Below are 25,279 nucleotides of genomic sequence, written 5' to 3'. Positions count from 1 at the left end.
TTAATTTGCTCTGAATCCAACCCCAAAATTCTGTGTTTTCAATCACTTTAAATGAAACACGTCATTGCTATTCTTGCCTTTGTAGATAATAATTGTTGGAAATATGACTAAAGAACAGCATTATGCAGCTAGGAGCATTAACATTCTGACAATAACTTTACACTAAATACAGGTTTCAAAATTGTTTCATTTCTTGAGTAAGAACCTACAGGACACAAGACATTGCTGCTGCTGCTGCTGCAGTGCTTTGGAGGAAGCAGGGAGAAAGCTGGCTGGCTTATCAGGCTTGAGTTAAAAGCACACCTGCAAAAGTAAACATTTCATTAGCACTGAAAAGAACAAAGCAGAGTTGTTCTGCCAACACTGGCATGTCTGGGTCTGAAGCTGCAGCATTAGGTAGAGAAAGAGCCCCTTGGCAATAAACTTTGAAGTGAGTAACTGATTTGGGGTTTTCATTTTAGAATTCTAAGCTAGTTTCTCAATGGACATCTGAGTCATTTATGAAACAGGGGGAGGAAAAGCTCCTTGCTAAAATGAAGTACATATTTTATTTCAAAGATCAGCAAGTGAAGTCGTGCCCCTGTGAAAAACTTGAGCCTCACAATGGTGGGAGAAACTTTCTCAACTTGAAGAATAATTTCACACTACCAAAGATGCAGTCCTTTTGTACTTGCACATCCATCAAATTCCTGCAATGAACTGAAAATCTTGTGTCCTCCCCGTCCCCCCTGGCTGATACATGCATATTTTGGCCTCCTCTGCCAAGCTCATCTGCATTTACTTAAGTCTCCCATGTCCTTCAGCCCACTCTGCCTGGCTTCTTCAAGCTACAGTGGTACCTCGGGTTAAGTACTTAATTTGTTCCGGAGGTCTGTTCTTAACCTGAAACTGTTCTTAACCTAAGGTACCACTTTAGCTAATGGGGCCTCCTGCTGCTGCCATGCCGCAGGAGCACAATTTCTGTTCTCATCCTGAAGCAAAGTTCTTAACTTGAGGTACTATTTCTGGGTTAGCAGAGTCTGTAACCTGAAACGTATGTAACCTGAAGTGTACGTAACCCAAGGTACCACTGTATTAATGGTTTCAAGGCTTTTCTCTATTGAGCCACCTTCCAGACCATCCTGTCAAATGGGCATCTTTGGCAGAAATATGTGAGATGGTACAGTATGAATTAAAATTCAGATATAGCACAACCCTGCCACTCATCAGGAAGTAATTGGATAGGTTATTGCAGGAGTAAGCAAAGTGGTGCCTCCAGATATTGTTGGAATGCAATTCTCATTATCTGACCATTAACCATGGTCAGGGAGACTGATGGGAGTTGGAGTTCAACAACATCTGGAAAGCACCACATTGGCTGCCCCTGGGTTACAAGTTTTTAATATTAATTTTTTTTTAATGCACGGGGCCTTTGATATAGCTCCAAATATAGTCCCCACACTTTTATTCGCCAAACCAGGTATAACCAGCAGAGGTCTGGCATCTTATATTAGAACTTTGTTACCTTACAAGCAACTCTGAATTCAAGATTAGTAACAGAAGAACTTTAATTTTCTACAGAAAAATTAAGTGGACAAAGAAGTTATTGGTTGAGCCATATTAAAATAATTAGCTCATTGGCACAAAAATGCCCGCCATTAGTGGGGGAAACAGAATTCTGTCAACATGCTCATTTCCTTAAATCATGTGTTATAGATAACGTCTCCACAAAAGGGCCAAAAAAAGGTATTGCATTTTGTTTAAAAGGTGTATTTTCTTACTCTCGAAGCTGAGAGCAACAGTTCTTTCCATGTGTGTTTCAAACAGTAAGATTATTTTAATTTTACAGTAATACAGTCATTCAAAAGCTGACGAACTTATTAAGATACTAATAACGTGAAACAGAACTGTAACATCAGCTCTATGCACCTCCTGCAAACGAAAAGTTCTACATGCTAGAAATACGGTAATTCATAGGGCCTTGCTCCAAGAGACACACTCAACAGCAAGATATGTTTTGTCAAGTTGAATCTTTTCTACCCTCCCGGCCACTGCCTCTGTGGCCCCATATTATCACTGCAACACCATTCTGCATTTGCATATGCGTATTTGTTTCATGTGCATAAACAAAGTAACAAAGAGTCTTGTGACACTTTAAAGACTAACAAATTTGTTATGGCATAAGCTTTTGTAGACAAGATCTAGTCCACAAAAGCTTATGTCATAATAGATTTGTTACTCTTTCAAGGTTCCACAAGGCTCGCAGTAGTTTTTGCTGCAAAAGACGAATATGGCTACGCCTCTTGAAAAATCAACTTTTGCCCTGAAAGGCAAAAGTTTGAGGGCCTGGTTAAGATGTTACTTGCCCACAAATAAGCACTGAAAGAGCCAGTCCCCCTGGCAACAATCCATGTGAAGGTGGTACCATCTAAAAGCCCTTCACTGCATGCAGTCAGACTCACATATTCTCCACATGACAGCAACGATGCACAGAAAGCAAAATGCTACATAGGGATGCTAATGTTGTTTAGGCAGAAGTATACGACAGGGAAGATTTTAGACATGGAAGTTTCCATGCAGAGCACAAATGGAGAATCTGTAGTCCTCCAGAGGTTGTTGGGACTTTTAAATCCCACCAGACTCAGTCAAAATAAGACTGCATGCTGATTTACAAGTTCAAAATCTCCATAAGGCTACTACAAAGTGGCACACTACCAACTCTGTGTCCAGTTCCAGGGATCATACTGTAAGGAGCTGGTAAACAAACTGGAACATGTTCTGAGGAGAAAAACATGTGAGAATACTGCAAGACTACCAACACAGAATTGCCTAAAGGTTTGTATTGATACAGGTATGTATACCATACACAAAAGTTTTCTTACTTCTATTTCTTATAAGCAACCTACCTATCTGATCATAATGTTAATACCCCCAATAACTTCAATTTAGAACTCTGACCCCCCAAAAAAATTGGGGGGGGTGTCAGGTGATCATACAACAGATTTTATTTAGCTTTAGTTTTCCAAGTTTAATTTCCCAGTAGAATGTGAGTTATTTTCCTTTGTTTACTTCTTCTGATGTGTCAATAATTGTCACAAGGGATGGGTTTTTGGACACAGAGAATCGCAAAAGATTATACTGGAGAAACTCTGTGGAAGGGTATTATTCCCCAATCCTTGTTGGATTGGGGAATAATACCCTTCCCCAATCCTTCTCCCTAAACTACTTAGATTTTATTTACAATAAAATTGTATACAAATTGTATACAGCTTAGTATACAAATTCTGTTAAATAAATAGAAATAAACATATTTATACAGCACATGTATAGTTTTGTACAGGATGCTGTGATGGACCTAGGACCAATTGCATTTAAAAAACACACGTATGAATAGAGGTCAATTCTATCATCAGTGACGGCTAAAATGGAATTTCCATTCTCTGTCAATATGCCTCTGATGTCCAGATGTTGGGGCAAAAAAAAAAGGAATAGTAATCTCCATCATATTTTGAGTTTCCTGAGACATCTGGCTGGCAGCTGCTGAAGATATAATGATAGACCAGGTAATCTTTTAATCTGATCCAGGACAACACTTCTAATGTGCTTATACATGTGCAGAACAGCTATGGAAAGTTTACTAAACCAAATACAAGTGCTGGTTATTCAGCAAGGAAAGCGAATATAATCCATTTCAAGAATCTGTAGGTCAGGGAGCGAGACAAATATTTTTTAGACAAGAACAAAGGTATTCTATGATGGAAACCTTTACAGCCGTACCTTGGTTTAAGAACAGTCCGGTTTAAGAACGATTTGGTTTACAAACTCCGCAAAACCGGAAACTTTACCTCGGTCTAAGAACAGAATCTGAATGGTGGAAGGGCACCAGCAGCGGGAGGCCTCATTAGGGAAAGCACGCCTTGGTTTAAGAATGGTTTCGGTTTAAGAACAGACTTCTGGAATGAATTAAGTTTGTAAACTGAGGTACCACTGTACTATGGTTCCTGGTCTAGTTTGTCAGAAATAATGTCACCCCAAAACATCAAAACAAAGAAATGCTTGACTTTGCTTGTCATTAACGCATAGAGGTTCTGCCAGATCTAGCAGAAAGGGATGTGATTAACCTTTGACATCAATACAATTCCCAAGGGATTGCTTCCTTATTATTTTCTCATGCATCCTCTATTGCATCACCTACTATCCCCATGCAGAGCAAAAGAAGCACTAGTAGAACGCCTAGCAATCAATAAGCCTTTGGGTGCATAAGGCAGGGTGTGGGTGGAGAGAAATTATTACATTTGTCATAATTTCTAATCAAACCTCAAGGGAAAGGCTATCTAATCGCAGCATATGTGCTTGGCTTTAAGATGAGACAACAATGGAATGCTCAGTTTCACGAGTTGTAAAGGAAGCTGACTAAAAGGAAGTTCAGGATAGCCTGGGCACTTCCTGTGCTTTGCTGGCTCAAACTGAAGCAGCTTGTTCCTATAAATGACCTGCACCTTACCTTCATTACTGTAGGCAGAACCTCATGACTCAACATATGTAGCCACCTCTAACCATTACACAATTTTATGATTCGCCCCCAAAGCCCACCATATAGTACAATATTATGTAACGCAAAACAGCTAATAATTAAAATAGTAGCAGGAATGGCTAATGGGTTTGCTCTGCTAAGCAGCTGCAGGTGGGCCAAGTATGCATGACAAGTCTCTGGCAACCTCCTAATATGCCACTAGCTTTCAGATTTAGTTGCTTTCTCTTCCTGCCATAGTCACTATATCTTTCTTCTCGTCTATGCTGCACAACACTGTGCTATATCATGGGGTCACTCACTCATTCCCTTACACACTTTGCCTCTCTGAAAGGTCACCCAAAGTTGTGGCCACCAGCCTGCTTGTTAGGCTGGGGAGAGAAATTGGGAAGGAGGATGACTCCTGGCAGCTATTCCTTATGCATCCCCATTCCTTCTGGACACCAAGTTGAAACACTCCTCTGGGTTCCTATCTTTTTGGTGCCTTCAATGATGGCTGTATGAACTTGTCTCTGTTGTTGTCCAGCTTCTTTTATGACATTTTGTTACTTTGTTTTAAATTATGTAGGCCACCCGATCATAGCTGTTATTGTGGAAGCTGGAATATAAATTCCTTAAAATATATAAAAGAATTAAAATGAGTTTTTTGAAATTAAGGCTTAGTGGTATAGAAGGTGAAGGTACCCATTTCTCCAGATGTCAATTCTTTTCAGTTTGGTGTTTGTGCTTTACCACTGGAGCTTGCTGGTTGGACGTACTTCATGATATCCACATGTGGCCTCCAACATCTGCAAATGGGATATATGCTTATTCTGCACCCTGCAGCCCCCCCCCCCCGCCTCAGATATGCTCCAAGTCTGGAGGATTCTTTGGAGGAATCCATGGCTGTTTAAAACCACAAGATACTGAGATGTATGGCACGGATCGGCCCACTGTTTCAAAATCCATATAAGGGCAATATATGTATCAGGCCAAAGAGTATGTCACAAAATTGTATCCAACCTTTCAGGTTCCCCAAAACCTTTCATCAGGCTGAACAAAGTGAGGCAGACAGGAAAGAGAGGGAGAGAATTTTTTAAAAGTTAGGTGATGAAAAGCTATGAGCCTGCATCCTGTAATCTTCCTAAGATTGAACGTGGGAGGAGGTAGCAGACATGGAAATAAGGCTCTGTAGGTGCCATTGCAGGTTTCAGGTTGCATTCACCAGGGCCTTTGGGAAGGGAGAAACTCACGATGGCCCATTCCTCATTTCTAGAAGTATAAAAACCAGCACTTCTCCTACCCTGAAGGGAACTAGCCAGATTTTGTTTACATCTCTAAAGAATTTAATTGCATCACAACCAAGCTGCCTTGCATGTACCAAGGCTATTCTACCCCATTTGTGTGTGGATAGCAGATCATGTTATTATTGCTGAAAAGCAATTGGGATATATACCGTATTTTTCACTCCACAAGACGCACCTGACCATAAGACGCACCTAGTTTTTAGAGGAGAAAAGGGGGAAAGCCCCGTTTTTGGGGGGGATCAGCTCAAAGTTATGCAGCTTCTTTTGCAAAGGGGAAAAGCCCCATTTTTTGAGGATTAGCTCAAAGTTGTTGAGCTTACTTTGCAAAGGAAAAAACATCCTGTTTTTATGGGGTTCAACTCACAGTTCTGCAGCTTCTTTAGGAAAGGACAGGGAGCCATTTCTACAGTTTCCAGACAGACAATCTAATCATCCAGTTACAGGTCACTGGGAAAACAAACAGCCTCCATCTGCAGAACATTCAACAGTGGAGGCCGGGGCAAGGGGGCGGGGCCAGAAAGGGGGCCAGCGATCGACCACACAGTCGCTCCATTAGACGCACAGACACTTCCCCTTACTTTTTAGGAGGAAAAAAGTGTGTCTTATGGAGCGAAAAATACGGTATTTGGTTATTATGAAGAAAGCCCAGGTGGAAGGGTGTTTATGACTCAGGGGTTAAGTGTGTAGCTTGGGAGCTGCAGCAAGAATATTGATGGCTCAGAAATGGAAGGAAGAGGAGCTACCTACACTAGACAAATGGAGAATGAAGATGATGGACTATGCAGAACTTGATAGACTGACGGGAAGGATCCGAAACCGACGAGATCAGAGATTTATAGAAGATTGGGAAAAGTTGACAGAGTATATGCATAAATTAAGTGATAATCAAATAACGCTTGTAAGTTTTAATGAAGCTCTGTAAGAAGAAATGTTAGAATGTGAGTAAAATAAGACTTAATCTATAAAAATAATGGAAGTAAGGTTTTAGAAATGTGTAAGAAATTAAGAAGGGAAGGAGTATCAGTCAAGTTGAGGGAAGTCAAAAAGAGAATGGATATAAAAAAGATGTATGATTTGTATAAATTTTGTATTAGAAAAACTGAATAAAAATATTTTTTTAAAAAAAGTGTGTAGCTTGGGAGCAACGCTGCACTCTAGAGATAACTACAGAATGTAGCACATCAGCATCTGCACTATCTAATCCAACCCTAAGCATGTTTATCCAGAACTTAAGTTTCACTAGGATCTATAGGACATACTTCATGGTAATATATTAAAACTGCAACTTTGGGGAGCTTCCATTTCTTCCCCAGAAATAAGGCAGTATTTAAAGATAAAACCAGTTTTGCAAGAGAATAAATATCTAACTTTTGGGTGCTGAAGGAAGTGCACGGAGGAGTCAAATGAGGCCTTTCCACCTCTCCTGCTACCTTATTGGAACTTTCCCATAATCTCATTACGTTTAGTCATATTTCACATTTGAATGATTTCCAGCCTCATATTTATGGGCCATGGCAGAGGGATGTCCATTCATGCTTAAGTTGCACACATAGAATTGGGTTTAAGAGGACTTCTTTCCATTCCATTTCTGGTACCAATTTCCAGACTACAGCTGGTGCACAGATCCCAAACAAGTGACAGAACACTTATATGCAGTGTGTGTGCACACATAAACATCTGTGCACAAATGCAGCAGCAGCCTTATATTAAGTCAACAGGGTGCCATTGCAGAAGCTTAAGGGGACTAACGTAACTACTGTAGTGTGAGTACCGGGGGGGGGGGGGTCCTCCTTTAATACCAACAACTAGAAAATACTGGTCCAACAAAGTAAACTGGTCATGTCGTAGCAGGAAAATGTGGAAGCTTTCTTCACTCATTTTGAATTTTCAAACTATTCCACCATTGCTTATTCTACGTGTTGCAACAGGATATTTTGAGAATAAGAAATCCTCCCTCTCTTTTCCGCTTGAAAAGCAATGGGATCCTTCATTATGAGCTTTCAGGATGTGGCACGAACCCCGCACCCCAAGCAACACTGATCCTCACAATCCACATTAATAATAATAATTGGTAGCAGCAGTAGTTTATTATTTGAACCCCACCCATCTGACATGGTACACAAGGACAGGTAAAGACAATGAAACACTTTTTTTTTTGGCAGTTCTGCACACTTACCGCCCTTCAAATTATGACATTAAACACCTCAGGCACCTGGAAACAATAATAAGCTATTGGTGAAGTAAGACTGCTTCCTCCCAGATTTAACAAAATGGCACCAAACAACAGTCCACAGATTTGCGCATTACTATTTTAGATTTTCAGTATTTACAAGACAGGTAGTGTATATAAGCAATAGCCCTAGTCTAAATATAACTCATAAAACAAACAAACAAATGCTTTTGTTGTTTTTATAATCAACAATGCTGAAACCAAAATTTCAGAAGAAAAATGTCACCCAGACCCTTTTTCTTGTAAGAGGCTGCTCAGGTTTTCTAAGAATGCAAACACAGCTAAAAACTGAACAGCTTGTGCATCTACAATGGTGTTGCGACAACAGAAAAGAAACTTCATGCAACAGAACTGGATTATTTTGTAACATAGAATAATTGAAAGGCAGATTCTGAATGGGAAAAGAAAAAGTACTGATTTCAAATCCCAGTACAAATGCCTAGAGTCTAACTTTTGCTTTTGAGACTTGACTCTTTTATCCAACTTGACTCAAGAGGTTAGAGCTTTATTGTGGCATTGCCAAATCCAGGTCTTACAGAAAAAATATTTCATTGTCTTCACTTAGAACACCACATTGTTTAAAAACAATGTTTCTCACATTGCTGTTCGGGGTTGCAACATTTAAAAATGGAAAGGAAAATGTAACTTGTCTCACTCAGTTTTTAAACTATTTGAACACTGTACTTACTGTTGCTTGACTTGAGGTCTCTGTGAAGGATGGATACTAAGGCTTCTTCATGCAAGTAAAGCATCCCACGAGCTATCTGCACGGCCCAGTTGACCAGTATATGAGGAGGTATCCGACGGCCCCAATGACTCCCACTGGTGGAGGGAGAGGCCCCTGACAGAGCTCTGTTGAGGGGTCCTCCCCTAGCATATTCCATGACCAGGCAGAGGTTGGGCTCCTGCAAACTTACACCATGAAGCTCAATAATGTTGGGATGTTTCAGCATGGAGAACAACTTTGCCTCCTGCCTCACACTCTCTGCCGTGGCCTTGATGTCCTCATCTGGGTCCTGCCGCGCTGCTTTCACCGCCACTTCTTGGCCCTTCCATTTTGCTTTATAAACTTTGCCAAAGCCCCCAACTCCAATGATCTCCTGCAGTTCCAGATGCTGGAAGTTAATCTCTTCTAGAGAACCCAAATGGTCTTCACCACTGACAGGATGCCCATCGCCCATAGCTTGGGCTTGGGCTTCATGCCCAGACTTTTCCAGCAATCCCAGTGGGGGATGTTGGTAGCGTCCCGGCTGGTAGGTCACATAGTTGGCCGGGAAGATACCGAGGCGGTGGCGGATCTTGCCAGCCCACCAGCCGTCATCTCCGGAGACCGCCGCATCTTTGGAGAGAACCTCCACCACTTCCCCTCGCCGCAGGCTCAGCTCATCTTCCCCGGAGGCCTCGTAGTCATAGAGCACGGTCCAGAGCGGGCAGGAGGTACGGCCAGTGGTCCCAGAGGTCCCTTCAGCCGCTCCCTCGGAGCTCACCAAGGCCATGGTCAAGGTGGGGGCACAGATCTCATCCACTTTGGCCTCAGCATTGGGAACAGTCAGGGAAGCCTCTGGAAGAAGACCATCCCCCTCAACGCTTCAACTGGGCAGGAATGTGATGGCAGAGGAAGTGGAGCAAGCTAGAAGGGAGCAGCAGAGGCATTGGGAGACCAAGGGCAGGAAGTTGGAGTGTGGAGGGGGGCAGAGGATTGGAGGAGGGAGGGGAGTCAGGGCAAGGCTCATAAGGAGGAGAAAATGAATGAAAGAACTAGGTGGGGAGTGGGAGGTTCTCACAGTCCAGGAAGCCTAAGCTAGGAGGCTGTGGGGGCTCAGCGGAAGGCGCCCAGCAAGGGAGGAAGTGGAAAGGTCTCGGGTCCACAGACTGGGGACGGGAAGCAGAGAGGTTCGGGGACAAGGTAGGCCGGAAGAAGGGAAGAGAAAGAGCGAAAAGGCTTGACCGGAAGGGCAAAAGGCGAGCGCGCTCCGGGGTCTCCCAGGGAAGGCAGGAGGGGCCAGGTGAGGAGAAGGAAGGCAGAGGGGCGCGCGGGGCGGCGGCTGAAGCAACAGGTAAAGCGGCCCGCCTCCGGCAGTGAAGGCGGGAAAGCGAGGTCCGGGGGGCGGGCGAGCGGCGTGGCCCCCTCTGCTCAAAGCAGCAACGCCGAGAGAGGCGGGCGAGGGCGCGCGACCCGGAGAGGCGAAAGAGCAACTTTCCCAGCCAACCTCCTTCTCCGACAGCGGCTGCTCCCGAAAAAAAAAAAGAAAGAAACCTCCTGGCTGGCCCCTGATTGGCTGGCCCCAGCCACGTGACGCAGGGGCCAGGTTCTGGGCGCAGGTCGGAGAGCCAAGCCGGGCAGGTGCCTGGGGCTGCTTTTGCCCTTCGCCCGGCGCAGGAGCGGAGGAAGGGAGCGAGCGGCGTGCGCGACAGAGACCAAGCAGCCTCTTCGGGAGAGGAAGGGGCGCCAGGAGGGCCGGGGGGGGCGGCGGGCGTTGGAACCAGAGCGCCGGCATCAAGGCTCGCTCTTCGCCTGAAACCCGGAAGGCTGGACCTCCAATGTTGAGCAGGGGCTCCCCCCTCGGGTGCGCGCGCGCAGGAGACGGAGAAATGGGATGGGATGGGGGGGGGGCGCAGCAGCAGGAAACTCCTGTAAACCTATTTCATAGACTCACAGAATTGTAGAGTTGGAAGGGACCCCCAGGGCCATCTAGTCCAACCCCGTGTAATGCAAGAATATTTTGCCCAGCGTGGGGCTTGAACCCACCCACGACACTGAGATAAAGGAGTTGCCCGCTCTACCCACTAAGCTATCCTGTTCTGAGGAACTTTGGGGTGAAATGGATGCTCACTTTCACCCGCAAAGCCCCACTTTGCCTCCTGCCTCGACTGGAATCCTGTACTTCCTGCCTCTCCAGACTAGCGCGAGGCATCATAATACGTGGTAGCTTGTTTTCAACAGCCTTGCACATGACAGGGGTCAGGAACTCTCCTAGGTTGTTCTGCTGTTCAGAGAGAGATGGGGGGCGTGTTTGTATATACTTTTAAAGCACGTTCAAAGCACATTCCTTCCCTCAAACGAATACTGGGCAATGTAGTTTATCTCCCACTAAGGTACAATCCACACTAATCCTGAACAAACTACAGTGCTCAGAAAGAGAAAGAATATGCTAGAGCACTTCGTAAACTATAATATCCCAGGGGCATGGGCACTTGAATTGCTTTGGCCCAATTCCTGTAAGCTGCCCATGTTTTGAGACCACTTTATACCCAGACACAATTCTAGGCAGAGCATGTTAGGCAGCACAGTCTTTGGTGGCATGAACGCCTGATTTGAAACAGAGTAAAGTTTCTCAATAGTTTTTCAAAAGTTTCAGCGGAAGACGTCACAAAAGCCTCAAAAGGACAGTGTCTCTGGAATGATGCTGCTGTTTCGTAATACAGTGGTACCTCAGGTTACAGACACTTCAGGTTACATACGCTTCAGGTTACAGACTCCGCTAACCCAGAAATAGTACCTTGGGTTAAGAACTTTGCTTCAGGATAAGAACAGAAATCGCACGGCGGTGGCAGCAGGAGGCCCCATTAGCTAAAGTGGTACCTCAGCTGGAAATAAGATACAAGGCATACAACCGATGAATGATAACAAAACTGAGCTACCTGCATAAACATTGTAAAATAAAGCAGAATATACAAAACACAATAAATAAAGGTACATATCCAATATTTTCCAACATAATATATACCGGTAAGTAAGATTCATGATAAGGATCTGTGCTCACTAGATAGTGTAGTTGCTGATACTTGCTACACAAATGCAGAGGACTTATGAAGTAAGCCTGGAGATGCTGGGAATTGAGCATTCCACTAATGAACCTGGAATGAAGATCAGGAAGTGGAACCACTGTCTATCTCATCTGATACTTTCTTTACCTCCTTCCCAACAATCCCTGTTTATAGCCTGAGAAAATATTTGGAATTGTTGCGTTCAGTGGGGCTTGTTGGCATCAGTCTGTCTTGAGAGACAATGGAGTATGTCTCTGGGGGTGAACTGCTGCGATAACAGCACCAAAGTGACCTCTTTGGGACGCAAGCCTGCAGGAGTTGCCGGAAGGAGGCATACAAGGTGCCATTGAATCGTCTTAGGGACTCCACTCTGGATCTGTGTATTGTTTACTCCTAGGAAAATGTGTGTAAGACACTTATTAGGTCACTTATTGAGGTTACATTCTTCCTTGCCCAGGCCTTCATCCATTAAACAATCTATGGCCTTTTTAAAGTAGGGGGGACTTCTATTATGATGTTTTTCTGTGGTTGTTTTATTGCTTTTTATTATTATGCTATGTAAATTAATGTTTTTAATGTTGTACATCTCCCTGGGATCTTGGGATAAATTATTGATTAAATAATAATAATAATAATATCAGATAATTCAAATATATGTCTAGTCAGAAGTAAGTCCTATTGACTTTTTATTGCCAAGTAAGTGAGCATAAGATTGCAGCCTTAATGACGCTTCCAGGCCACTGTTGTATGTGCAAGATTTGGGGGTGCTTTGAAAAAAATATTGAATAGTAATGCCACTTTGATAGCTAGAAGGAACTATAGAACCATAGCATCGTTTTCAAGGGAAAAGGGAAGATGTTAGGAACCTCCAGGGAAACTTCCTCGGCTTGGCAGCGTTTATTTATTATTTGCATTTGCCAGTCACATAATAATAAAAAAGATTTACTAAGCAACATACAGTGACAGTGTAAAACAAGTTTAAAAACACAACAAATATAATAAAGCCAACCCAGCAGCCATTCAGCAATAAAACCCAAGTCAGCATAAAATAAACATATGTCAGCCGCTGACAGCCAGTTCAATTAACCCATCAAGAGAGCGAACGCTAAAAATGAACCACTTGCCATCGGTCTGCAGAGACTAAAATAAATTATGTAGTCTCTGGAGTCCAATTCATGTAGGAGGAGCATGTTGGCAGGAAATTCTGCCAGCCACAGAGAAAATGTTAAATGCTGCCAGGTACAATTATCTTTTGAGTTCATTGAGACATTATTATCTTGAGGTTTCTTGTTAAGCTGCTTAGTACAGAGGAGCCTTGTCCTGGCCTCCAGAGTAATGCTAATAGGGAGCTGGTTGAAACTGAATGGATGCTTGAGGAGGGTGAATTAAAGCCAAAGAAGCTGCAATTCTGCTTGAACAGCAGTTCTTCTTTCAAAATGAAACCATCTAGAATTATGACGTTCCTGCCGTCATGAATTATATATATTGTATGCCTAGAGCTGTGTTCAAATTGGTCCAGTAACAGACCACTTGCAAACAAAATGTGCAGGGCTCATTGTCCCTCAGCCCTCAAATTATCTAGTATATTTGATTCCTTCACTCCTTCAACTGTCAGGTTGCAAAAAGGAAGGAGAGAGATGCCATTCCATCTGCTGGGCTGGGAGATAAACTCCATTTGTCCCCTTCCTTGAACTGTTTTTTTGTTTAGGATTGTAAGAGGTAGGTTTTAGCACCTCTTGAGAATTTATCCGAGGTGAATTTGACTTGTGTGCATGATCGTTTGGTCAGAAGTGGCTGTGTGAAATTTCAAACTTGCTGTCACACACTGTAAATGGGCTGGGCGTTTACATGGGCTGCCATTCCTCCCCTCTTTTTATTTCTGATGTAGTGAAATGCAAAACTATTTTATTTGTGATCTCTGGTAATGTAAAAAAATCCATCCATGTCAGTCCACACAATGGGCAGATCCTTTTTATTTCAGCAGAGGAAGATAAGCTAAAGTGATGAAAAGTGATCAAACGTTCACTATTAAATAATATTTTAGATGTATTGCTTGAAAATGTCTAGGCTGAATCTTGCAAAGTCTATGGACATTGAAAGACTGTATTTCCATATATACTCTCATGTAATCATTGAAGTATAATACATTACACGTTGTAACAGGCATTCACTACAACTAGGGCTAAGTAAAGGAGCAGAGGCTTGGGCAGGAGAGAGGAGAGGAGGGCATAAGTGTGTGTCTGTGGTGGTGGGGGGGGTGGCAAGGGGCAGAGATAGGCCATTCCAAGACCTAGGAGAGAGGTAGGATAAGGTCCATGGAGAAAGTGGGAAGGTGAAGCAGTCACACTGTTGATGGGACAAAGGGAAAGAATTATTGTGAAGATGAAAAGCTAACAAGGGAAAATGTCTTGACAATAAAACTGAGCGTTCCCCAAAAGTCAACACAGCAGTAAAGAAAATAGTTAAATGACTTACATATTCTGAGTTATTTTGAAAGCAGTGGTAAAAGTTGTGTGTCAAAATACATAAGCAGGAGAAGCAATAAAATAGAATTTCTATCTTCCTTTCAAAACTGTTTTTGCAGGTACTGTACTGTATATAGAAAAGTTCTCCTATCGCACCCCCTAGTGGATATATTGTGAAGCACATAAAGCTTTCTCGGGCTGGAATGCTCACGTCTGCTTTGCGCTGCGTCCACAGTACACATTCAGCGCAACCTTGAGATGCTTAATAGGAAGCATCACACAGAGGCAAGCTTGCATTCTAAATAATATTTATCTTTTTATTTGTATAAATTCGTAAACGTATTTAGCAGAAAGAGGCCACCCTTCTCCCACTCCCGGGTCCCCAGATTCTACTGGACTTACAGCCACCCACCATTCCCGGTCAGCAATGATCAGGGACGGCAGCGCTTGCAATTCAGCCCCATCTGAAGTTAGGGCAAAGCTACCGATCCTCATTGGGAAGAGGCGGGGGAAAGACTGCGCTGGGAATGGAGGGGTGAACGACATCGGTTGCACCCTGGAAACTAAACTGGGGAAGAACCGAAGGAGGGGAGGGCAGCGTGGCGCCCAAGAATCCTGGGAGCTGTAGTTCGCCCTCACGGAGCTCCTCTTCCCAGACCCCTTAGCAGACTACAGTTCAGGGGTCTGGTGTGAAATCTTCCCAAGCGGAGAGATGGGGAGTCCAGCCATGGAGAAGCGATGAGCGGCAGGAGGGCAGGACGCCGAGGACAAAGGCAAAGGAGAAAACGGGCAGAAAGGAGCTGCGCGCCCAGCGGGGGAATCCCTCGCGCGTCTGAGCGGCCCCGTCCTGCGAAAGGCGTGGTGGGCGGAGCTTCCCATCTCAGGGACCGCTGGCCTAGAGGGCGCCGCGGAGCATGATGGGAAAATCCTTCTAGCATCCGGCATGGAGGTCCTGGCGGCCGGCTCCAGGCAGCATCTCGGCGGCGGTGGCGGCGGCCGGGACCAGCACCGACCAGGAGAGTGAGGCGGCGGCGGCGGCGGCGGCTGCCAGGTTCGGCCATGGTGTCCCAAGCCGTGCAGCTGCTCCGGCAGGGCGTGTGGGCGGCGCTCACCGGAGGCTGGTACCACGATCCGGAGCAGAGCAAGTTCACCAACAGCTGCCACCTCTATTTGTGGCTTTTCCTGCTCCTGCTGCCGATGGCGATGCACCTGGTGAGGAGGGAGCCGGCGGGGAGGGAGAGGCCCAGAGCCCCGGGGACAACGACCCGAGCCAGGTTCTGTGCGGGCAAGGCGGCCCCGCAGCTCCCTTCCTGCGCCCGGGATGAGGGCCCGGAGAAAGCAGGGCTTCGGCTCGAGCCCGGAAAGTCCCGGTGATCAGGTGGGGGCAGCACGGCATGGGGAAGAGAGAGAGGATTATGGGGATTCAGAAGGTGTCCTATGAGAAAACTCTAGTGACGATCCTTCTCCCAGCTGGTGCTACAATAAAACTATGATTATGTGCATTCTAACAATATGCCAGTAAAATATTCATCCACTATGCTCCTATATTTCCCAAGGCTTATTCTCTCTTTTGATTTTGTTCTGCTATCGAGTATGTCGGGTGTGGGAACCTTTGGGTTGCTGGACTGCAACTCTCATAATCCCTGGACATCAGTTTTGCTTGCTGGGGCTGATGGGAGTTGTAGTTCAGCAATGTCTTGTTAGCCAAAGCTTCCCCACCCCTGGACTAAGTGCTGAGTGGCTCTTTGGATCCTGACCAAAGTATCTGCAATTGTTGTATCTCTTGCCAGTCTGAAGAAATATTATATATATATATGGAGCATTCTAACACCCACACATCCCTGCAAGTAAGCCGATTTTTGTTGTTGTTTAGTCGTTTAGTCGTGTCCGACTCTTCGTGACCCCATGGACCAGAGCATGCCAGGCACTCCTGTCTTCCACTGCCTCCCGCAGTTTGGTCAGACTCATGTTTGTAACTTCGAGAACACTGTCCAACCATCTCGTCCTCTGTCATCCCCTTCTTCTTGTGCCCTCAATCTTTCCCAACATCAGGGTCTTTTCCAGGGAGTCTTCTCTTCTCATGAGGTGGCCAAAGTATTGGAGCCTCAGCTTCACAATCTGTCCTTCCAGTGAGCACTCAGGGCTGATTTCCTTAAGAATGGATGCGTTTGATCTTCTTGCAGTCCATTGGACTCTCAAGAGTCTCCTCCAGCACCATAATTCAAAGGCATCAATTCTTCGGCGATCAGCCTTCTTGATGGTCCAGCTCTCACTTCCATACATCACTACTGGGCAAACCATGGCTTTAACTATACGGACCTTAAGCCGATTTAGGTAGTGGTTAAGAAAATGAGCTAAGAGGTTCCTGCTCCGTGTCTCATATCAGCCACTGAATGGTCTTAGGCAAAGTAAAATCTCATCAGCCTCATTGCTCCTCCTACATCTGTAACATGAAAATGATTAGCAATGTTACTATACCTTACAACAGGGGTATCATATGTCATAACTGCTCCAGATGCTATTGGGACTCCAAGTCCCATCAGTCCCAGCCAGAATGGCCAGTGGCCAGTGATGATGGGAGTTGGAGTCCAACATCATCTGGAAGGCCACAGGTTATCCACCACTGCCTTACAGGGTTGTTGTAAAAATTCCATTTCAAGCACTTAGGAAAAGCACCATGTAAATGCCAATAGTATTGTATAATTGTTAGGAGAACATTAGCAGGGTTATCAATAATCAGTCTTGTTACAAATTTAAATTGTCACACTGCAAGTAAATGAAATCTACTGGCAAACCAATGGATCAGTTGCATTAACTCTTCGTTATTCTTATGTTTAGGCATTCCCTCCCAATGCCATCACAGCCTTTGTCTACTGTAGTTCTGTGACTGTGCTTTTCACGATAATCAAAGTGGTCAGTTATCGCCTGCATCTTATGTTTGACAAAGGAGAAGTGATTCAACAAAAGGTCTCATGGAAAGAAGGAAAGCAAAATAAAGAAGGTAGAAGAGATAATGCAGTTCGGCATATGAATCTCAGGCAAGTTTTCTTCCTCACTGTGTAAGGTTATCCTTGGTGCCCTCTGAAATAATGAGGAGGCATACATGTAGGGAAACAAGCTTGGGCATGCAAATAATCTACTGTGAGCAAATAGGCTTCCTGCCTTTGTCAGAAAATTATGGATGGTGCCAAGCAGCTGTTTAGGAGAGAGAAGGGAGGTAGATTAATCCCAGCAGAATCACTGATTGACTGCCAACTTTCTGACAGGCTGATTTGCACATATATTTGGAACAGGACTGGTGATGGTCATTGTGAGAAGAAGTCATCCCTGACCTCTTTGTTCTTTATTATTTTTGAATAGCAATAACATTGGGGACAGCTGTGCATTTGAAGAGCTCAAGCGTAATGGTTCAACACCAACCATCCACAGCAGCGTAAAAGTGCAGGCTATCCTCTCTCATCACTCTTCAGGAGTCCTGGTTAGTAAAGCTTTTTCTGCAGTGCTGTTCACTCTACATATGCCACTGGGTTTCTCTGACAATCAAAAATGTACTATGGGTTTTACTGTAAAAATAGTAGCATACCATCTCCTTTGCCTAGCAAAGCAAAATGCATGATGGGATGTCATTGTGTTCCAAGGTTTACCATCCCTGCAAGCAGCAGCTAGTGAAGTTGGGCAGGGAAATTCAGAGTGTTGTGGTGCCAGGCCATCCGTTTTGTTTTACTGATGTACACATGACAGGGAAGGGGGAATGGTGGGGCTGGTGTATTTGGTGATACCCATATACTTTAGCTCCAATAACATCTGGTTCTGGTCATCATTATCAATGCAAATTTGAAAAGATCATGTTTTAATTACTGTGTATTTATTGAATTGCATAATTTATTTGTGGATGTCTATATTTTAATGTTTTGGTGGGTTTATTTTATTCTGTTATTTTAATTCTGGATGTCTATATTAATGCTGATGTAGTAGCCTTCCAAGTGGTTTACAAGTATAGAACCCTATGTTAGCATTAAGCAGTATATGAAATAATAATAATAATAATAATAATAATAATTCAGTGGCCAAAAATGCTAAAGAAGGAGAAGGAAATTTAAAGATTCAGAATTCTTTTGTTCTCTCCCCTTGTCCCAAGATGTAATCAATGCTGAGTACTGTGATAGTGATAATGACTGTTAGTGAATGGGAGGAGAGGAAGGGGTCATTTGGGGTGAGTCCAGCACCTTCTTCCCTCTTCTGGGGCTCTAACAGGTCCACTTGCTTAGTTGCAGAAGGCAATAGGGAAGCTTTTTTAGTGTGCACAACTCTATGTGAAGCAGACCCACTAGAATGTGGCAATATAAAAAAAAAAAATGATGTGAGGTTTTACCCATTAAACCAGTGTGGGAGCATCCCTGGCTACATTTTCCTGTTTTGTACATGTAGATGACACCAATGTTGGCCTCAGAGGGAAGCTGACTCGCGTGGGTAGCAATTGTGTAGAGCTTTGAGATGGAGTCATGATTCAGATACATTTCAAATAACATCAACAATGTTCTCCAATTTACACATGACAGGGAAGGGGGAATTCTCCTGAATTCAGGTATTCAGTTAGAGTTATTAGTATGTGTTTTTAAGTATTGCTTGCTGACTCTTGACATCTGAAAGGGAAAAAAACTTTCTTAACTTGTGAAATGTACTATGAACAAAATAATTAGTTTCAATACCACCACCACATCTTTCATTGAATGTAGAGTAATCACATGGCTTACCCTGAGACATCTATGAGATGTTGGGTGCAATCCTTGTATTCTGTCTTTATTATTTCTGCCATTGATTTTAAGTGGGATATAGGCTATACTTACTATGATTTGCTGAAGTACTCTGTTTTAAATTACGCACATTTTAAATATAACATGGATCACATAATCCATTTGCTTCATTTTTAGGAGCTGCCAGCACAAGAAACGATTGAAGATCTGAAAGGTACCTTATAGATAATGTTTGTTACTATTGTTAAAAGTGTTTCACCCCAAAAACTGTACACCTCAGAGTTTAGAGCATGTTCCTAAAATAAACGGTAGCAGTGAACTTTATATAACTTGTAAACGTTTACTATTTATACTTTGTTTAGAGAGCATGTTCATGCCCCACTGAAAGCAATAGGACTTAAAGGCTTAGTTGTGTACTGCCCCATTGATTCTAGTGGGGATTTTCTGGACTGCCTAGCTTGATAGAACTTCACATATGTTTGTGTCCCTTCTTATCAGGAGTAATGCTTCTGGAAGACCAGCCTGCTCTACCGGTTTCATCTACCTCACCCTGTGTCAAAGCAGATATTCTGTCTGCTTCCATGGCACTTATGTCAAGTTCTACCACATCAGCAATAGTGGCGAAGCCAAATGCCATGGAGACATTTATCAGCGCGGCAACCAGTGAAAAGGATGAGAAGGTGCAGCTTTCTAGTTATAGTGCAGTGGAGGATACGCCTCTTGATAAAGGTGTGGTTAAGAAATTGCCAAATCTTTCCTTGTCCCAGTATGACATTATAAAAGCTGGCATTTCCTTTGAGTCTTGGAGCACTGATAATTCAGTCATCATTTCTGAGCATCTAAGCAACCCAAAGTGTTTCCGGCGAGAAAAAGTGCTGGATGCGTCTGCTCAAGACATCACTACCACTAGTTGCCTGCAGTGTAATACCGTGGCAGCCAAGGGAGTGGATGGACCTCTGGAAAGTTCCTACCTTGATGACATGAAGGTTCACCTTGACGATTCGGAGAGTGAGGTAGCTGTTGCTCTCATTGACAATTCTCTCTCTGGAGATCCGCTTACACTACACGAACCGATTAAAATTGTGATCACCATGAGTAGCACCCAGAACTCAACCACCGACCTGGATGGCTCACGCCATTTGCAAGTTTTGGGGGCTGAAATCGGATCCAGCTCGGATCCAGAATCTGGTGTTGTCATGGCAGACCAGCAAAGCAGCGAAATGATGAGAATCCCCGTCATCACCTTTGAACTATCTGATGACAGCGGAGGCCAGGCTTATCAAGAAGCGAGCGAAAGTTTGAGAACGCCAGACAATTTAAACGTAGATGCCTCATCCAACCAGTGTTCGGGCTATGAATCTGGCGAACAGGACAATAATGCAAAAGAGGACGGTGACAACCCAACAGATAATCACGAAGAAGTAAGCACTTGCCCGGAGAATGCCTCTGAGAACGTAGAAGTCCTGACTTCACATTCCAAAGAAGGGCAGCAGAAGTTGGGCGTACCCTCTTACAAAACGGCTCATGAGAAAAGGCATGCTCGCGTGCTCAGTGTGGACAGCGGGACCGATGTTTTTTTAAGTAAGAATTCCTCGGAGACAGTCAGTGATAAAGAGAAGCTTTTGCCAACCTCTAAATCTGACCTGGAAGCTAAAGAAGGACAGATGCCGAATGAATCTAATTTCTTGGAATTCGTCTCGCTGCTGGAATCCATTAACACCTCAAAGGCAACTGCGTCTGATGGCAAACCAGAGACTGCAAAAGATAAGCGGATAACTGGAGGTATGCTGCATGCTTTCAGAATTATGAGCCATCTCTGCACTTAAGGCATTTCTGAGCACTTGCATTAAGAGCAACTTGACAGTCAAGGGATGGTAGCAGATAGCAATATATAGTCCAGAATATAAAGTGTGGTGTTTTTTAAAGCTGAAAATGGAGTACCATATGCTGTTGTGTGCCATACAGAAGATTCTTAAACCACATACGAATGAGTTACACACAGAAATCCTCAGTTTGTGTAATTGATGTTTTCATTGCATGTTATGATTTGTGTTGGCTATTTTACAGTTATATGTAAACTGTTTTGAGGTACCCTGTGGTGGAAATAGATATACAAAATCTCTGAAACACTACATGAAATAGCAATCCTGTGCTGCTTTGTCCAGCCACAGCCAGAGAGCTGTGTTAGCTAGTACCTTGGATTAGCTCCTATACCACAGTGTCTCCTTGTACTGGAACTTGTGCTGTGATTGCTCTGAAGTCAGCCCCACTAAGCCCTGTTCTGAATAAATATGCTTACACTTATGGTGTAAGTGAGATTCCAAAAGGAAAAAAATGAGGGGGATGTTTATTTATGTTAGCATTGGCTGCAGGTTCTAGTCATGGGTCATTTTGTCACTGACACAAATTCATGGAAGCATAAAGGAAAAGATGGCAGGTAATTTTAAACCCTTATATTATTATTTTTATTACTTTTACATCACTACCTATGTACAAGGTGCTATATAGAAGTTTATAAGCCAGGATTGGGGGACATTTTTTTCTCTTTCAAAAGCCATGTTACTTTTCTCTTTCTCTCAGGCACCCGATTTCCCAACTGTTTTTCTCCCTCCTTCCCATTCACATGAAACTAATCTGAGGGTCACAGGTAACTCACCTGACATAAACAGATCCTTGCCCAAACCTGTTCTGAATACTATATGACTTTGAAAAATGGTCTGCCAGACTGTAGTTGTTTTCATAGTTTGGGTGTCTCACTCCTCATCAAAAATACACTTGCTCTCTCAAAAAGAGAAAGCATGAAAACAACACATTTCCAGTGTCTTGTATAAGTAGCCTTTCTATTTTTTAGATGGCTGCACAACAGAGAAAAAGGAAGAAACTCCAGAAATGGATAAAAACAGTGCACATGGATCTTCAAAGCAGGATAAGCCAGAGATGCAAACTCAAGACTCTGGTAGTATTAATCCAACTGTCCCAGAGCCTATCAAGTTCACTGCTCAGTAAGAAGTTTCTTCTCCTCATTGACTGTGTCTGAAATGATTCATATCAGTTGCTTACAGTGAGAATAATTAATTTCAGTGTCTCTGTTTTGCTTTTGTCGCTAGTTACCAGAGCACCAGGCTCCTCATTGACTGTGTCTGAAATGATTCATATTGGTTGCTTACAGTGAAAATAATTAATTTCAGTGTCTCTATTTTGCTTTTGTGCCTAGTTACCAGAGCACCAGGCAAAGGCAGATCATTTACCGGGTTACTTCGCAGCAAGATAGTTCCCTCTTGCAAGTCATAAGTGGGCCTGAGGCTTCTATGCAAGAAGAGATGTCTGTGGATGCAATGCATGTCTTCATAGATGAAAATGGTAAGCTCCGTAGAGAACTTAGGAGAAAGGGAGAGGTATCTATGAATAAGGTTGCTTTATTTTTTTACAAAATGCATTCAATATTTATTGGATTGTAGGATGGTTATATAAGTACCTGGGCATGAGATCCACAGCCTTGTATGCAGAAAGAGTTCATACTCTGGGTGGATCGCTTAGATCACTGTATTCATATACTCCAAACATACACACAGACTCACTAAGCCAAGTGGATTCTAGAACTTGGGTCTTGTCCACACTGGAGTTTCCCAAAAGGGAACACCTACTGGTATGAATGGGAAAGACAGAAGTCGTTTCTCATATGCTAATTAAATGCAGGCAGGTGTGGGCTAATACATTCTAATTCAAATTGGGGTAAGGGAATGAATTAACAGCTGAATAATGCTAAAATGTTGACAAACGGTCACTGCAAGTGGATTCCAGAGCTTCGTTGACTTTGGTGGTTCCCCGGCCAAAGTCTAGATGATTTGTGGAGTAGCAGATTGAATAGAGCATCGAGGCATCACCCCTGCTTCTTCACCACAGCAGACTCCCCCTTCCTTTTTCTCAGAACCTATAGTGTCTATTGGAGTGGACAGAAGGTAGATCAGGATCCTCTGGTAGATCTCTGGATTTGAAGTAGACAAGCAAAGATTTCTGTTTAATAATAACAACCACAAAATTACTTTCCTCCATCCTCCTCAATAATACTGCTAAAATGGGGAAAGTGAAGTGGGGAAGGATTGTGACCTCCATTTTGTTCTGGTCCTCAAAACAAATTCTGGGAATAATTTATTGGATGTGTATATCTTTTTCACCTGGCTCAGGTTAATGGATCTTAGTAAAAAAGTAGATTCCACAAGCCTGAAATCTGCCCCCCCCCATATAAATAAAATGGGAGGAAGCTGAGTAGTGGGCAGCTGTGGTATGACTTGCATCAAAGCATGCTTGCAGCCCAGAGTGTTTAAAAGACACTGCTGCAGCCATGGGTCATTGTAATGAAATTCCACCTTAAAGGAGTATACAGGCAATACCTTAGGGCAAGATACCTTAGGGCAAGATCGGTGCTTCCAGCAGGAGGATTGAGCCACATGTTCCCTTCCAGTTCTTTTATTTTACAGTCTTAAAATTCAGTGTGTGAACAAATAATTACACCACTGAACTGACGGTGGCTTCTTCTTTTTTTAAAGGAGAAATTAGATCCTGTTACTTAAAGGCTGGCAGTCAAAAAGAAGGAAATATGCAAAATCCAACACCCAACTATGATTGTATTTCTCATGCTCAGTAAGTAAACTCTTCTATTAGAATGTATTAAGCTGTTCCTTTTCGCATTCCCATGGGTTGTGAAAGAATTATGCAGTGAACAAAAAGGCAAAATGAGTACTTGAATCTGCTTTTTAAAATCATAGCATTTTACCCCATATTTTTATGGTATTTTATGATTAATTGTGCTTGCATATATTGCTGTGCAGGGCCTTGACGCTTTATATGAGTGGGAGGTTTATACAAATTATTATAAATAAATGATTAAATAAATAAATAAAAAGAAAAATGCCCTCAGGGCAATTTATGAAGACCTTAATAAAAGATAGTTCATGTTCTCAAGGTTATAATCTAAAAGACATTGAACAGAAGGGAAAGGGTTTGGGAGAAAGAAGGAGAAAAGCAAGCCCAGGCACTGGTTATTTTTTATTTGTGGTGCAGTGGTACCTCTACTTATGAGCACCTCTGGTTATGTATCCTTTGGGATACGCACATGGCAAACCCGGAAGTATTTTTCTGGGTTTCACCGCACGCGCATGCACAGAAGCACTCTACCGTGCAGTGCAGAACAGGCATCTCCGGTTGCAAAAACCTTGGGATCCGACCAGAGCTCCAGAACAGATCTCATCTGCAACCAGAGTTACCACTGTATTGTATCTATAGGAGGAGTAAAAAAACAAACAAAAAAAAACTGCATTTCATGATAAGTTGTATACAGTGGTGCCCCACAAGACGAATGCCTCGCAAGACGGAAAACCCGCTAGACGAAAGGGTTTTCCGTTTTGGAGGCGCTTCAGAAAATGAATTTCCTATGGGCTTGCTTCACAAGACGAAAATGTCTTGCGAGTTCCTGCGGGTTTTTTTTCCCTCCCCACCCCCTTTTTCTAAGCCGCTAAGCCGCTTATCTGCTTATCCGCTAAGCCGCTAAAAGCCGCTAATAGCGCTAATCCGCTAAGCCGTCAATGGGCTTGCTTCGCAAGACGAAAAAACCGCTAGACGAAGAGACTCGTGGAACAGATTAATTTCGTCTTGCAAGGCACCACTGTATTCCAGTAGCTGTTCTCAGTTTTGCAGAACTGTATATTGGGAACATAATTTTTAGGAAATGAATGTAGAACATGGGAAGCTACCTTACACCAAAGCAGGCAATTGGTCTGTCACTCTCAGTGCTGTCTATATTGTAGCCTATGTTTCCTGGGAAAATGGATGAATAGTTAAAGCAACTTTAACAAAGTAGACTTAAAACATGACTGTTTAAAGTGGTATGTTTGGATTTTTGAAACCCCCCCCCCCAAAGCCCAACAACTTCCCCAAAAGAAGCTCAACAACTTTCTTTGGGTGATTTCCACCCCCAAAATATGGCAACCCTACAGTGTATTTGGATCCTCAATCATAATAATGTCTCCTCATCAGCACACATGGTATATTCTGTTATATATGTTAAATGCCCTTTCTATTCATATTGACTGAGAGAGGAGGGATGGGTCTTGCAGCATTCAGTGTATGGAGGAATTGCAGGGCAAAAGAACCAGTTTCATAAGAACGTGAGAAGAGTCTTGCTGGCTCAAACCAAAGGCCTCCTTAGTATAGCTTCCTGTTCTTGCAATGATCAACCAGATGTCTCTTGGAAGCCAAGAAGTAGGACA

General features: G+C 43.4%; 2 protein-coding genes across 3 annotated transcripts in view; one reads left to right on the top strand and one right to left on the bottom strand.

Moving 5' to 3' along the window:
• MAP3K21 (mitogen-activated protein kinase kinase kinase 21) overlaps positions 1 to 10,345 on the bottom strand; it is a 40,581-nt gene extending 30,236 nt beyond the window's left edge. Inside the window, exon 1 of one of the 2 annotated variants that reach the window (XM_081855810.1) lies at positions 8,715 to 10,345. In XM_081855810.1, the coding sequence (XP_081711936.1) occupies positions 8,715 to 9,522 (808 nt within the window). In that variant the 5' untranslated portion in view covers positions 9,523 to 10,345. The remainder of the gene's footprint in view (positions 1 to 8,714) is intronic. The other variant, XM_081855811.1, reaches the window with a different exon arrangement.
• Positions 10,346 to 14,707: 4,362 nt separating this feature from the next.
• Positions 14,708 to 25,279, top strand: part of PCNX2 (pecanex 2) — a 118,779-nt gene continuing 108,207 nt past the window's right edge. The window contains exons 1-8 of the mRNA XM_081855915.1: positions 14,708 to 15,471; positions 17,098 to 17,297; positions 17,620 to 17,737; positions 19,191 to 19,227; positions 19,512 to 20,795; positions 21,865 to 22,015; positions 22,228 to 22,373; positions 23,561 to 23,654. Of these exons, the coding sequence (XP_081712041.1) occupies positions 15,319 to 15,471; positions 17,098 to 17,297; positions 17,620 to 17,737; positions 19,191 to 19,227; positions 19,512 to 20,795; positions 21,865 to 22,015; positions 22,228 to 22,373; positions 23,561 to 23,654 (2,183 nt within the window). The 5' untranslated portion in view covers positions 14,708 to 15,318. The remainder of the gene's footprint in view (positions 15,472 to 17,097; positions 17,298 to 17,619; positions 17,738 to 19,190; positions 19,228 to 19,511; positions 20,796 to 21,864; positions 22,016 to 22,227; positions 22,374 to 23,560; positions 23,655 to 25,279) is intronic.

Source organism: Podarcis erhardii, assembly GCF_964252035.2.
Source record: "Podarcis erhardii genome assembly, chromosome: 3".
Classification (NCBI taxonomy): domain Eukaryota; kingdom Metazoa; phylum Chordata; class Lepidosauria; order Squamata; family Lacertidae; genus Podarcis; species Podarcis erhardii.
This window is presented reverse-complemented; position numbering and strand designations above follow the sequence as displayed.